General features: G+C 44.1%; 1 protein-coding gene across 4 annotated transcripts in view; it reads left to right on the forward strand.

The window, feature by feature from the left end:
• The first annotated feature begins 5,258 nt into the window (after positions 1-5,258).
• Positions 5,259-16,123, forward strand: part of LOC105704331 — a 52,681-nt gene continuing 41,816 nt past the window's right edge. For 2 of the 4 annotated variants that reach the window (XM_012433439.2, XM_012433443.2), the window contains exons 1-2: positions 5,266-6,764; positions 6,941-7,258. In XM_012433439.2, coding sequence (XP_012288862.1) covers positions 7,156-7,258 — 103 coding nt within the window. In that variant the 5' untranslated portion in view covers positions 5,266-6,764; positions 6,941-7,155. Of the gene's footprint in view, positions 6,765-6,940; positions 7,259-16,123 lie in introns of all 4 variants that reach the window. The other 2 variants (XM_012433440.2, XM_012433441.2) reach the window with 2 other exon arrangements.

Consider the following 16,123-nt stretch of genomic DNA (forward strand, 5'->3'; position numbering starts at 1 on the left):
GATAGAATAATTTTCTACACCGTTCCGTAATTAACTCCTCTGTCGCATTTTTATACATTACTTTCCATGTCTCGTTATCAGGAAAATTAATTATCGTTACACCTATAAGAATATAAATGTTTATACGTGGCGTGCAAAATTAATAAGCTAATTTTTCCAGCATTTCTGTTGGAATTACATTGTTCATTTTAATTAGTGTCGTGAAGCATTGACTTTTCGATCCGGGAAAAAAAAAGAAATACCTGTCGAGATGTTAATACGTAGAATGACCTTAAGGCTATTTGTCACCTGTAAAAAGTTCCCGTTAACAAAACATTAATATTTTTATGAGCCAGTTGCACCACTAAGCGTGGAATCTAGATCGATCGGTGGTAAGGAAAAAGAAGAAAATGCAATAACAAGATTGCACAGAGTTTGCCGCAATAAATGCTGGCGGTTAATTGAAAGGCGAGGAGAGTAATGTACTTCCTGCTGGCTTTTATGTTACTAAGTAAAGCAGTACTTAGAGGACAGAAAGCATTTATCTCCGTACTACTTAAACACTTCTTGTTTTTTTTAAATACCTTTATAAATACGTTTCGGGTATTTATAATACTTATTTAAAATATTGAAATCCACTTTAAGGTTTCTGAAAATCGTAAGTCGGCCATCTTGGATCTCTGGCCCTTGTAGGTCGATTTTCAGATCGTGATATCTCGTTTCCTAATGCGCTAAACTGAAAAAACTGAATTTTCGCGGATAGCCAGCTTCTTTCTGTGCTAGTTTCTCCCGGAAAATGTAATTAGTTTCGATGAAATAAACCGCTGAGGACGTCCTGCATTTTGTTCGTCTCGGAGGACGCAATCCAAGATGGCCGACTCTCCGGCTGGTTCGCTTTGATTAAATTAATTTCTACGAGTTGTACAGCATCCGATTATGCGTGAGAATATTCGAGAATAGTCGTTTGTCGGCTCCACGACTGAATAAGTATCAAGGCGGCCTCGGAAAATCACTTTTCGACGTTTTTCGAAGGACGCGCAAGAAGCGGTCTTTAGAGGGGAAGGAAGAGAAGAAGAAAAAAATGGCGGACTCGGCCGGCCAGAAAACCTCAAGATCGTTACGGCACCGACTTCCTACATTTCTGAACTCTTTCACAATAGTTGCGTCGCCTTGAACTCGAGCTGGTCGTCGGTTTTTGCGACGCGGGGCGTCGTAAATCGCCCAGACGTTAAACGTCGTTCTAATCGGTCATTTGAAAAGATTTAATTCGCGAATTATATCCTAAGGCCTTGCCCGCCCTTGGAAGGGAATGATTCATAAACCTTGGGCGGTTTCTCTGGTTACCAATTTCATGTTAATAATGTTTAAATGTAGATAATCGTTCATTTTTATTATACACTGCGCAGTCATTTTTATTATACACTGCGCAGTCATTTTTATTATACACTGCGCATTCATTTTTATTATACACTGCGCAGTCATTTTTATTATACACTGCGTATTCATTTTTATTATACACTGCGCAGTCATTTTCATTGTACCGCTGAACATTGACTCTGGATTATGGAATATCAATACAATGAAGCAATTGTCCATATAAAAAAAGTGGGGAAAATCCATTCGCGAATTGAATCCCACTAGCGAGGTGATCGAAGGTCGGGCAAGGGTAATCCGATAGGTTTTATTAATCGACGATCGATTTTCTGTCATTTATACCGAGAGTCTCTCGTTGCAAACGCCGAGGCAAATCCGGAGGAACGAAGGTTTCGGTAATTCGATGACAGAAGGACGATACGTCGAGAAACGTGGACGAGTCCCTCGCCATCTTGGTGACCGATGAAAATCTGAAATCTGGGTCATTGTCGAAAGCAAGGTAACTCTTTGCACCGACTCTCGAATGCGGAAATGTAAATTACCGGATCCGCTTGAACGCGGATGCCGATTTTTAATGAGCTCCAAGGGCTCGAAGGACCTTCCTTTAAACGTTTCGCCTAATTGCGCATTTTTTTTTTTTTTTAAGGGTACTGGACCATTCTGTCCAAACATTGACACGTGGCTTGTTATCATCTAAGAACACTTTAATACATAAAACAATACAATACAACTGTAACTAAGGTGATATAAAAACAAACGTCGGCAACGTAGGTATTTGGAAGAATTTTCATTACCGACGTCGATCAAGCTCCTCGTTTTAGTTATTTAATAATTAGTTAATTTCATACTGCAATACCTTGCGCATGTGGTCTATATATTGATATACACTGTTAATGAAATTGATTAAGTGCACTGTATAAATGTTGCGTTTCATCTCTGAATGTTATTAGACCGTAAGGTAATAACAGTAAGAGTGTAAAAATAATTGATTGTTAAGAGAGCGGAATAATGGCGACCTCGACGGGAGGTCCGGCATCGATTACTTCCAGCTACCGTTTCGAGAATCCCGGGTGGAGTTAGTCAGAGACCTCGGGGATAATTAAGATAATTATCGCACTCGTCATCGGTCGTTACCGCGTGCTCCATAGGTGCACCCAGTTTCGCCTTTCTATCAAGGTCGGGCCGGAATCACTCTCGGTGAACCAGTTCGCTCTAAGGCCATCCCGGGTGCACCGGTAGACCTTTTCTCGTCGCCCCGAAGTCCGACTTTCTTCCCTCTGGGAGATATTTACAAACGTAAGACGATATTAGGGTAATAGCTTAATGTATGATGGTTGTAAAATGTCGATAGCTGTTTTCTTGTAGAGCTAAGGATTACTGCGGAATCGTCGGAAGAGCCGGTTGGATCCCGAGCGACCTCGATCCTGCTCTCCTCACTTCGAGGTGAACGATTCTGGGCCACTGGGACCTGCAGTGTACAGTGTTCGCAGCTCTGGTGGAAGGAAAAATGAATCGAGACGCTTCCGCTATCGGTTTACGACCCTCCAGATCTGGAGGCAGCTCTGGGTTGCGAAGAGAAGATGCTTCGGAGCAGGAGATGCCAGACCGAAGCATCTATGGGAGCATCGGAGCCAAATTTTGACATCGATGGCAGTATCGATACCAAATTTGATCATCGATGGCAGGTTCAAGACTGAATTTGCTCATCGATACCAGCATCAAGACAGGATTTGCTTATCGATGGCACCATTGATACCAGATTTGATCATCGATGGCAGGATTAAGACTGAATTTGCTCATCGATGCCAGATTTGCCCATCGAAAGCAGAATTGAAGCTAAATTTCCCTATCGATGGCAGCATCAAGACTGAATTTCCTCATCGATGGCACCATTAATACCATCGAAAGCAAAATTGAAGCCAAATTTCCCTATCGATGGCACCACCAAGACTGAATTTCCTCATCGATAACATGGCTGAGAAGTCCAGCCACTACGAGTTCATCGTGGCTGCAATTATGCAAGCGACTCGAAACGTTAACACCTTTCACCTTCCACCGGCTGAGACCTCCTCGTCGGCGCCAAGCGGTCTTCTCGACTGGAGAGTATTCCACCCTGACGAGTCTTCGTAACCCAAGTAAAGAAAAAAAAACTGATCTAATATAAATAATTAATATAAATTCTTGCAGGAATTCCGGTTCGTCTTAACAAATTTCTAGTTATTATCAGTGATAACGGTTGAACCATTTTTCCTGAATGAACAAATCGGTGCAATTTATTCCTACGCGTTTAGCCGAAATGTCCAAATCGCTACGATTTATCGTTACGCCGGTAATGTGGCTTCGAGAGGGCGAGGTGTTACGACAGACGGCATTAACGTGGAGAAAAATGTCATCCAGGTTTCGTTGCGACCGGGTTTACCATGTTTGAGCCGTTTAATTGCCAAAGAACTCGTAGTGGCGTCCTCTTCGAGGCCTCTCGACTTCGAGGACGACTAGTTTCTCTCGATTCTCGGTGCCGACCTCACCGTTTGGTCGGTGCCGATAATCCCATAGATAATTCCAGTCTCTCTTTGTTTAAGACCTCACCCACTGACTATAAAATTCAAGCGGCCGTAAAAGAATAGGAAACTAGTGTCCTTAATTTTTTTACGGCTTTGTAACACACTCGGCACCGTGGAAAAAAAATGCCATTTAACCAAAGAAGCCTCCTGTTAATTAATTTACTTTAATTGGAAAAAATTGCGTGGGGTGTTTTTTCGGGATTCGACAATTCGTTAATTTTTTTACAGCTTTGTAACACCCTCGACCCCGTGGAAAAAAATGCTATTTAACCATAGAAGCCTCCTGTTAATTCAGGGAATAATTAATTTACTTTGATTGGAATAAATTGCGGCGTTTTTTCGGGATTGCGACAATTGGTGTTCGGGGTAGAAGTAAGGGAATATTTCCTTTCGTTCAATGGCACTTTCTTATGTGTGTGGGATCGATATTTGTTCTTTTATGGGGAAGTTTTCTCGTGCCCAGGGACGAAATCACGAGGTCAGGACACGTCGTTGTTTCTTCCGAGGTCCAGTTCCTTGCTTGATTGGATTCCTCGGCCGGAATTCGACGCAGAAGTCGGTTTTGCGACTCGGGGAAGAGAATCTCGGGGGGCATCTCCAAACCTGATCTGAAATATCGAAAGGCTGTTTATTTTCCATCGCCTAATTATTCCTAATTATCTATCAGTCCCTTACTCGCCTAATGAGTCTTATCTAGTATTTTTACACGTTGATTATACATGGGTACATAAAAAAAAAAATAAAGAAACTCCACTAGTTTCATTTTTTTTTCGAATCGAATCTACATTCATAGAAACATGTCTATCAAGTATTGTTTAACACAAAGTTATAACATACGTTGCAATATTTTATTGCTCACCTTTGTAAAATGGTATTTTTTACATGTTGATTGTACATGGGTGGCCTAAACTGTTTGTTACCCTAAAAAAAAGAAACATGTCGATGAAGTACGTTCAACGCAAAGTTATAGTACACGTAGGAATATTTTATGTGCCCGCCCTTGTAGAACGGCGATAGTCGCGCCATTGGCAGTGTCAGGTGATAGGCCAGCGTCGCAGCGATCGGCAGTCGATGGACAGCAGGTTGGCAGCGTGCAGGCAATAACCGGCATCGGTCCCCTTCAGTCCCCTTCAGTCCGCGCCGCTGTATGGAAACGCGTTGGAGAGAGAGAGAGGGAGGTATGTGCCGGCAGGGCGCGCGAGAGAGAGGGCAGGGCAGGGGAGGGGCAGCGGCAACATGGCGACTGGAAAGTAAGTGTCCGCCGGTGACTGAGTGACCCACACACCGGCACCGTCACATACCGTTCCCGACGACCGCTAAGGACGGAACGATAAGTGGCGTAGGCCCGTAGTGTTCGAGAGGCCAGCGCGCTCGGTGGTTCGAAATCGGGAAGTCGGTCCTCGCGAAGCGGCGTTTCCACCGAGGGCGCCTCTTCCGGTGGATACGGTCGCGATTGGTCGGAGTCGGGACCGAGATCTAAGAGCGGTGCGCGCGGCCGCCATCTTGGACCCGCGCAGAGGGACGCACCCCCGGCGGGATCCGACGGTAAGAGTGGAATCTTAAGAGCTGGAAAAAGTGACGCGGGTTGAGGGGATACTAAAATCCATCGGTCAGTGATTGTGAGAGTTATTTAGTGAAACCGAGTGTGGGAAAAGACAGGAAGAGCGAGTCGTTTCAAGCGGGGGTTCGAGGGAGAATCTTCACCCCGGCCGGGTCCAACGGAAAGCGGGGTGACTTTGCTCGCCGATAGTGGAAACTACCCGTGGCGGGTAAATCGAGAAAACCGGAGTTTCGGACTGTCGGGGAGGGTGACTAATGTGTTTATTCGGTTAAAATCGAGACTCGACGGGGATACGAGGGGATCCCCTCCGCCGGGTCCAGCGGAAAGTGCCATTCACCGTCTCGCCAGTAAGGAAGGAGAAACATTCGCCCGGTCGTAAACATGGACGTCGGTTATTCAATTTAAACCACGTTTAAACTCGTTCGCGCCTTTTCGCTCCGACGGAAATCGGAACCGTTTCCCCTGGAGCCGGCGCCTCTAATTGGCTGCGCTAATCGAGGATGCGCGCGCAGCTGCCCCGCGCGGCCCTTTTATGAAGCTCGCCTCGGGGTGGTATTCTCTCGAGTTATTTTTCGAGAGGAGCCTCCTCAAAGGCGCCGCCGATAATTGGAAGAAAGTCGTACCGGTCGACGGGGCGAGAGGCGGGATCGCCGATTTAGAAAGCATCGCCGTGGGAAGCGCGCGACGCAGCCTGCGCGGCTCCTCGTGAAATCGGCCCGACCTGGAATGCGCATGCGCGGGGACGCTTCCCTCTCTCTATCTCTCTTGGCGTAACCGAGAGACGATTTTTCGAAATATCGGGATAATTGGCGCAGGAATTGAGACGATTTTTAGAGATCGGGGCGATTTTTAGAAATATCAAGACGATTGGTAGAGGAATTTAAACGATTTTTAGAGATCGAGGCGATTTTTAGAAATATCAAGACGATTGATGGAGGAATTTAAACGATTTTTAGATATCGAGGCGATTTTTAGAGGGATCGAGAGGATTTAACGCCAGGATTAATTTATGATGGGCCTCATCGAAGGATTTAAAAATCCAGTTTTATAATTTGGCGATCGAGGGAAACGGCTCGTAACCTCACCGGGCGGAGACGGTCAGTCGGGTTGCATACGTTGTGGGGCTCGGATCAAAGGTCGCCTTAACCTCCCCTGATAGAAACGGTCAGTTGGTTCGCGGACGTCGTCGAGAGCGGATCAGAGGGCGCCATAACCTCCCCCGATAGAAACGGTCAGTCGGGTTGCGGACGTCGTGGGAAGTGGATCAGAGGTCGTCCTAACCTCCAAAGGTACGAACGACTATTCTAACCGCGGACCTGATCGGAACTTGTTTTTCATAACCTCCCCGATCGAAATCGATATCCAGTCTTGTAATCGATATCTTCATAACCTCCCTCGGGAAATTTTATCGATCCGTCCTGTATTATAGATCTATTAATCTCGTATACTTTATGCCCGAAAACAGAAGTTCCTGCCGATGAGAGGCGCCTACCAGGGTGCACCGCGAGGGTCACCTTCTAGACCGTTCGGCGCAGTTCGAGGTCGGCACGCGGCCAGGTCGGTCCACTCGGGAGAATCCCGAAGGATGGGGTGAGGTTATCTCCGCGTCGAGGGCGGATGTCGCGTGGCTGAGGGCGGCGCCGCCGTCGCGGCCGGAACCAGTCGCACGCCGGCCCCAAGATGCTCAACTGCACCGACCTCGAGTGCATCCTGCACCACCACCACTACTACGCTCATCTGCACCAGCTCCAGCCGCACCTGAGGCAGGACCGAGAGAGAGATGGTGAGTTTGTTTACATCTTAAATTCCTGCGAGTTTATCCTTTCGGGCATACGGGCGAAATTCCTGAGCACGGGCAGGGGATATTCGACCATACGTCGGACGCCTTTATATTGGCAATTGATAATGAGAGAAATTTTAATGCCGTGATCCAGTTAAATTACAGATAGAGAATTTACATTTTTTAACTTAACTCTTAATTTTAACTTAACACTTAAATTCCTGCGATTTTATCCTTTCGACATACGGGACCCCCTACGACATACGGACGAAATTCCCCTGCACGTGCGCGCGATATTCGACCATACGCCTTCATATTGACAATCGGTAACGATTATGAGATTTAATAACGCGATCCAGTTAAATTGACAAGAATATTCCGATTCTCTTTAACCGGTATCCCTATTATCGGCAGTAATGCCGCTGACATGTGATACTCCTCTGATACTCTTGAAGTGATAAGGGCTAGGTAGACTTTTCTTTTTGGAGTGCTCTGCTCTTTTTTTCGCTCTTTCTCTCGCGAGGAAATTTCCTACGTGGAAAACTCGTCGAGGTCGTGTCTGGGCTGTATCTCGGGGTCGGAAGGCCGATAGAAGGTTGAAGGAAGGTTCAAAGAAGGTTGAAAGACGATCGAGAAGAGGTGGGCGGCGGCGACCTCGGAGGCGCAGTCAGGAAGCGCTCGCGAGCCCGGTCGGCGGCTTTTTGAGAAAGAGAGGGAAGGAACGTGAAAGCGGCCGGAGGGAGGGAGAGAAAGATAGGGACGCGAGGCCGACGAGTATCGAGAGGGGTTTTGCACGCTTCTTACTTGGTTTACGCGCTTTTATTATTTTTCTGACTATGCAGATTTTCGATGAATTTTGCGCGATTTTTGCAAAATTCGCAAATTTTACTAATCTTCCTGGTCTCGCGAATTTCTCAGATATCGCGGATTTTTTATATCTCGCAGATTTCGTGGATTTTGCAGTTCTTGCATATTTCGTAGATTTCGCAGATTTTGCGAATTTCGTAGATTTCGTAGATTTCGCGAATAGTGCATATATCGCGAATTTCGTAGATTTTGCAGATCTTGTATATTTTACATTTCGCAGATTTATCAAATCTAGTAGATTTTGTATATTTAGTATATTTTCAAGAAAATGGGGGCGAATCGCTTTCTCGATCGGTCATCGATCGCATTCGTTCCGCGGGGGGGCTCTCTTCTCGCGACATTCCGCTTGCGGATATCCTCGACGAGTGCGGGGAGAGAAAGGTGCATCCTCGTGCATCGGCGTGCATCAGGAGAATGTGGGCGAGCCCGAGACACGAGCTCGTCGGAGAACCTTGGCATAGTTACCTCCGGGCAGTCTCGACATGCGTGGGGAATCCGACAGGCGTCTAGGGACTCTAGGGAAAAAGATGAAGAAAAAGAGAAGAGCAATTCCGATGAAACTATGCATCTAGTTCATTTGAGCGTCTTCCGCGTCTCGCTTGTGCAACTCTCGCCGGCATCGAAGTCTCCGTCGAGTTTTCCCTAAATTGAATAAGAACGATTAGATCCGCGAAAATTGTATTGGCATTTTATTAACAAGTTCCCAAGACAACTGAAATTTTTTCTTATTTTTTTGAACGCTTTTTATCATACTTTTCGTACGCGATGCAATTCTTCCGCGTCTCGCTTGTGCAACTCACGCGGGCATCGAAGTCTCCGTCGAGTTTTCCCTAAATTGAATAAGAACAATTAGATCCGCGAAAATTGTATGGTGAAAATTGTATTGGCATTTTATTAACAAGTTCCCAAGACAACTGAAATTTTTTTTAATGCTTTTTATCATACTTTTCGTACGCGATGCAATTCTTCCGCGTCTCGCTTGTGCAACTCTCGCGGGCATCGAAGTCTCCGTCGAGTTTTCCCTAAATTGAATAACAACGATTAGATCCACGAAAATTGTATGGAGGAATTTCATAGCTGGCATTTTATTAACAAGTTCCCAAGACAACTGAAATTTTTTCTTATTTTTTTTTTAATGCTTTTTATCATACTTTCCGTACGCGATGCAATTCTTCCGCGTCTCGCTTGTGCAACTCACGCGGGCATCGAACTCTCCGTCGAGTTTTCCCTAAATTCAAGAAGAACTTTTCGATCCGCGAACATTGTACGGACGAATTTCACAGCTGGCATTCTATTCGCAAGGTCTGGGGACAACTACTGGAATATTCATGGGGGAATTGCGCAAGTGCGACAATGCCGGCTCGTGTTGTCGCGAATTGTCGGGCACGAGCTTTCGATTGTTCCGCCGACGGGCTCCTCTCTGTTCACCTCGCTCGAGAGAGGTCGTGCTTGGTAGTAATAGTGTAATTACACTACATGATCGTACTGCTAATTTAACAGGAAGTGCCTAACGTGGCGTTAAGGCATGTGAGGATTGTTTGTCGATCGAAGCCACTTCCGGCATGACGGCCTCTCTCGACTCGATATCTCGATCTCTTCGTACTCGAGTGCGAGAACGTATCGGAATTTCCCTTTCCGTGTACTCGTGCGATTAAGTGGATCGTTAATATTAATTATGGACCGGAAATTCATAAAAAGCCCAGCAAAGAAATTTCGCCATATATATATATATATATACACACACACGTGGCCGCCATAATTTATTTCCTCGGTAATTTCGGTTACGTCGTATTAATTATTAACTTCAGAATTTATATATCGATTTCGAGGTTTACAGTGGAGAACGATTGTCGAGGAGGAACATTGTTTCGTTGATTGGAACGAATTTTGTTTACTCTTGTATGAGACTTTGTTCCCTCGTCGGGTATTCGATTCGCGGCGTGGCTTAACAAACGACTTAACTCCGGCCACGTAATTTTAATCTAATTAGGTAATTCAGACTTTCTCCTCCTAACACGTGGATATTCCTCTAGGAAGACTCCTGGACGTATGCAAATTAAGTTTCCCTAGGAAATCGGCCATTTTGCGAAGTCGACCCGAAAAGTGCACGAGTCTTGTTAACATCCTTACCTTTTTATAAATTATTAACCTTCGTCAATTGTACGTGTAACGTTATGAAATTGCAATGTATCTTTTTTTTTTTAAAACAATGCATTCATTTTCTGGATTTTTATCAGGAGCGTAATGTTTTTTTTATTTATTTATTTCTTGCCACGGCGCAATTTTTCTCACCTGTTGCTTCAACTAATTGTTGGCTTCCTTGATAAGGGAAAAATCGAATTGCTAAGTGTTAAGGCGAAAAAAAAATGATAAAGGCGATAACAACTCGCTGTTACACCGTGGCAGTAAAAAAACTAGTCGGGTTATTTGTTCGCCGTTTTTTTTCTTTGTATGGTGATTGTCGGGCGTGTCTCGCAATGTACAAGGTTAAGGCCGACCTTCGCCATTTTGCTTCGCAAAAAAAAAAAAAAAAAAATAAATAAAAATATAAAGAGCGCCGAAACAATCGGACTATCGCACATGGATAACCTTCACGTGACTTCCCACCCTCGTGGTTAACGTCAATTGCAGTAATTGTAATTCGTTTCATAAGCGCAAAGATGGCCTCTATAACGGGTGGCGACACAATCGAGCTTTATGAAATCTCTTTATTAAAGTGATAAAAAAAAAGATATTCCCACCCTCGAGTTCGGTTATACCTAAAACCTGCAGAAATGATAAGTGATATGAAAGGATCGTTCTATATAGATATGAAACTTTTTTCCAAAGTGGATGCACCGATGAAAAGTTCAGCATGTGAGTCTTATTAATATTTTGACGTTTTGTATGTACAAAGTGATAACTGAAGGTGATATGAAAGGGTGGAGGGGACTTTGATAAGGATTTTAAGGTTTTTCATTCACTGAATGATCCTTTCGTGTCAAGAGGAGTAGGAGGAAAGTGGAGGTGGAGTACGGCATTGTACACCGTGTACATAGGGTGCTTACTTACTTTAACTACCGGCACACCGCTACTCATTGAGACCAATAGAGGCAATCACATGCAAGGCAGGAACGTACTCGTAAGACTAAAATTGCCGATTAATCTTGCATGTGCTTTCAATTTATCAGGCGTCCTTGCGCGGCGCGTCCGACGTGACGAGGGTTTTTCTCTTTTTATTTTTTTTTATTTTTTAGATTAAACAATCTCAGTGGAAACAATACGACTTTTATCGCAAAACATTTCCTGGCGTAGTGGAATGGTCAACTCGTTAAGAATCGTGGAAAATTTTTTACACTTGCGGCTAATTCAATTCAATTCGTTGACCCTTTGAGCAGGGAGCTATTTCGACATACGGGCGAGATTCCTCTGACCGTGCAGGCGATATTCGACCAAACGTCGGCCGCCTTTAGATGCCAAAATTAATTAAAAGTTACAGAAAATTTTCTCGTACCCAAAGTTCATCCTCGGTAACGTGTGTAATGTTATTTAAAGTTGTTTAAAAAAATGTGAGAAAATGTAGGCGCGGTCGAGGACGAGGACGTGAGGTGGAAAAGTGAACAACCGACCCTGACACATTCGTCAAGAAATGTTCGGACATGTTCGAACTGCTGATCGGCAGCCTCGGGTGCAATTGCACGTACAAATCATTGCATACAAGGCTTTGTTGATAAAGTACCGATATTCTTTTTTTTTTCCATTTAACAATGTATGATCATCGAAACTTTCCAGGAATGATTCTCAGCCTCTATACGTAATCGATTCGCGAGATCTGTTTATTATTTCTCTTTCGATATTACTCGGAAGGAAGAAAAAAGAAAAAAGGAAAAACAAAGAAGTGAAAAAAGGAACATTATGCAAATCCACTCGCGGGGAGGGGGTGGGAAAAAAATGGAAAAAGATGTTAAATATATTTACGAGCGGTTTTTTCACCCCACTAGAAATTATGGTTTTTTTTGTTATCATTCCTGGAAATATTATAACTTTTTATTGTTTACTTCGGCGACGGGCTCGATTATCACGAGGGTGAACAACACCGGTCATGAACAGAAATAGACGATCGATAAAATGCGTTACGCGTTACTTTACGTAATGTGTAATGGATTATTTGCCTTAGGACGAATTACTTGTTTATGGAATTGGAAATTAACTGATGAGGAAATTGATCGCGCTCTGATTATCGTTATTCAGTGTTAAGAATAAAGACACGTATGATAATTTTACAAGGCTCATTTGAAGGTCTCATTGTTTCTTTGATATCATGCCAGGAAATATTTCTATGGATCGATAAATTTTCTTTTATTCTCGGTGCTCTGTTTACGTCATTACCCGATCTCTCTTAAATCGTTCATTAATAATCGACGCGAAATTAATATCATTCCAAGGAAAAAATTAATATCATTCCAGAAAAAATCGATATCATTCCAAGAAAAAAAAAAAAAAAAGGAAAAATCAATATCGTGCCAAGAAATATTTCTATGAATCAAAGAATTTTTCTTTTATTCTCGGTGCTCTTTTTACGCCGTGAGTCGGTCTCTCTTGTCATGTTTATTAAAAATCGACGAAGGAGGAACGGGCAAAGTCTTAAGTCTCCAAACCCTACGAGGAATGAGAAATCGGAATTGACAACAACAATCGATTCCCGGAAGATCGATTCTCCTCTTGAGCACCGCTTCTTGCACTTTGTTCTTTCAAATGAGGCCTTGCTTGATTCCGGTTTTACGTCACAATTCCACGATTTTCCTCGTAATTGGCAGTCCTCCAAAGAGAGAGAAAAAGAAGAAAGAAAAATGACAAAAAAGGAAAAGAATTTCGGTGCTGGCCTAAGTCGTATTAGCACCTGTCAAAATATGGTATATCATTGTCCGGCACTAAAAAGATTAATATTATTCTTCCTTTTGATAGTAATATTTTTTTTTATCACATTGTTACCGATTCTTTCAATTTTCACTCTATTGTAATTTTTTTTTCGTTATATTTTAACCCTTTCGGTGTGTAAAAAAATAGTATATTGTTGCCTGGCACTAAAAAATTGAATATGCCTCGTCCATTAGATAATATTTATTTCAGTGCATTGGAATATATATTTTTTTTATCACGCATTGTTACCGATTCAGATGAATGGTATCGGGATAAAAAATGGAGGAAAGAGAGCGTGGTCAATGGCGATCGTCATTCGAGCTCATTTTCCTTGCACTTCCTGCTGCCCCCCCGTTTCCACATCACTCGGACAGGTTGATTTGCATATTCGCATAATTAAAGATAATTACATAACTCTCGACACGGCATATTCCAATATGAAGTCCTTCGCCGAGAGGGTGTGTACGCGACGTCATCAAAGTCCGTAATAAGGCTTTGAGTTCTGTACGAGATCGACTTAACCTCGATTAATCTCGATTAATCTCGATTAATCGAGAAGTAAATACATTTAGAAATCCATAATTCCCTTTCTATTTTATTTTATTATTTTATATTCAGATTTGTAATTTCACATGTCGGTTAGTACAGTTTAAAAAAAAATGTCCATTCTTGTTGGAAGAGTACCTGCAATTAATTAGACCATTAACAGTGTTCGTAAAATTCTCAGGATTTTTTATTAATCGGTATAGTGAGATTATTAATCTGACGGATGGAAATGAATGAAGGAATGATGGACCTCGGAATGAATTTAAATTCCTCGATTCCGCGAAGAAGGGAACTAGGTGTATGTGCTCATTACGGGGTAAATAAAAATCTCTCCTCTCTCCTTTTTCGGGTAAGTGTCACACCTGCAGTCACACCGGTAATCGTCGTCGTAGCCTCTCGGAGATCTCGCAAAATCCTCTCCTTTCCACCTTTGAGAAAACTTCTAAGAGTAAGCGATCGCATCTTTGACTCTTTGAACGCGGAGCCATTTCGACATACGGGCGAAATTCGTATGACCGGGCGGGCGATATTCGACCAAACGTCGGGCGCCTTTAGGCGCTCTTAGTAGCCAAAGGATTAAATCCAGGACGAGTTGCGCCCGCAAATAGCCGTTGACGCGAGAATAATGTCACACATCGTTAACGCGTGTTATCAACAATTGTACGTCTATCTTTGCACGAGCATCACCGCCATATGCGGATTGTTTGATCCCCGATTTAGCCGAGAATTTGCTAATTTACGTTTACCTCGAGTCTCGACATTTGCCTTACCGTCGAAAAATTCCGCACCTTATCACCGCGGCCGAAAATCGTCTTATCACCGGTGATTGCAAGCCCAGGATAAGTCCTCCCGTAATTAAAAATGACAATATTGCAATTTAATTTTGATTTCTTTTTTATTTGTCCACCCTCTATTCGAAACCCGGAAGCAACGACGATAAATAACAAAGGAGTGAAAAATAGACTTTGCACCCTGGGCATATTTAGCGATTAATAAATTATCGCCGATCGAGTCGCGCTTATCGGCAACAATTCCGGCCAATTGTATAAACAAAGTCGATAGGGGGAGAGTACATTTCTCAACGGCGGAAATTATATTTTATCACCAGGACCTCTGAATTTTTTTTTTTTTTTTCTTTTGATAAGAGTAATTCGATATGGACGTCGCTTCCACGTGGCGTCGAGTTCGCGGGGGGTCCGAACGGTGGACAATGGCCACTCCCTGTTATCGACGGGAATTACTGCCGTTCGTGCCAGTCTAGGAGACAAAGAGGGTTAACCCATTTCCATCGTAAGGAAGTATGAAAAAAAGGGCCCTTATCACCAAATTTCAGGCTTAATGATAGTGGCAGTCAAATTGAACGTATATATATGCTTTGATGATAGGAACCAGGAAAACCCATTTCAGGGTTAACGCATTTATATCATAAGGAAGTATGAAAAAAAGGGTCCTTATCACCAAATTTCAGGCTTAATGATAGTGGCAGTAAAATTGAACGCATATATACGCTAATTATGCAAATGGGTTCAGGACGCGTTTCCGCTATTAACTGGGGATCAATTTGCGTTCCTGGGTGATAACGATCCGATTATGGTTTTGGGTCGACTTCATGGGATATATATATATATATAGGGGGGTGGATCGCGATAAGGTGGAGGGACTCGTTGAAATAAGGCGAAGGGGGTGGAAAAAACTAGGTCGAAAAGGGTGGCGCCCATCGTTTATCGTGCCGGGTTGGTCCGATAAATTGGACTCGTTCATGGTCAGGGTCGACCTCGACCTCGACGATTCTAATCTCCTTCCTTGTCGAGAACGCGACGCCTTGACACGCCCCGAAAGACGGTGGAAACGATTTTCCAGGATGGAAATCGCAAGACCAGACACAGGAATTAAATCCCCACGGTGGAAACCGTCTACTGAGATTATTAAATCCCTCGACGCGGTTTAGCCACTCGTCATTTAAAATCAGGTTTCCCCACGGTGGAAACGATCCACAGAGATTACCTAAAACCTCGGGAAAAGAGATATGGGAATGAAATCCCTGGACGCGATCCTTGCCCTTGCGAGGCGTCCAGCGATCAGCTGACCTCGGGTCGATCCTCTGGGACCAGGAGGGGGAACGGCGACGACCTACCTGTCGGAGCTCCTGCGCGTCACTCGTCGACGGAGGCGACGCGTCGCCCCTTGTCCCCTCCCGGTCACCTGCGCCACCTCCACCTCGCGATCCCCACCACTCGCAACACCTGTCGACGCGCCACCAGATACACCTATAACCTGCCTACGCCGTCCGGACCGAGTCTGACGGACGCGCACCCTGCAAGCCTGTGCGGACCTCTCCGGACCTCTCAGGACCTCTCAGGACTTATCAGGACCTATCAGGACCTATCAGGACCTATTAGGACCTATTAGGACTTATCAGGACCTATCAAGACCTATCAGGACCGATCAGGACCTCTCAGGACCTCTCAGGACCTCTCAGGACCTCTCAGGACCTCTCAGGACCTCTCAGGACCTCTCAGGACCTCTCAGGATCTATCAGGGCGAGTTCACTTTTTT

Source organism: Orussus abietinus, unplaced genomic scaffold (genome assembly GCF_000612105.2).
Source record: "Orussus abietinus isolate OABI.00-Male unplaced genomic scaffold, Oabi_2.0 scaffold40, whole genome shotgun sequence".
Taxonomy (NCBI): Eukaryota; Metazoa; Arthropoda; class Insecta; order Hymenoptera; family Orussidae; genus Orussus; species Orussus abietinus.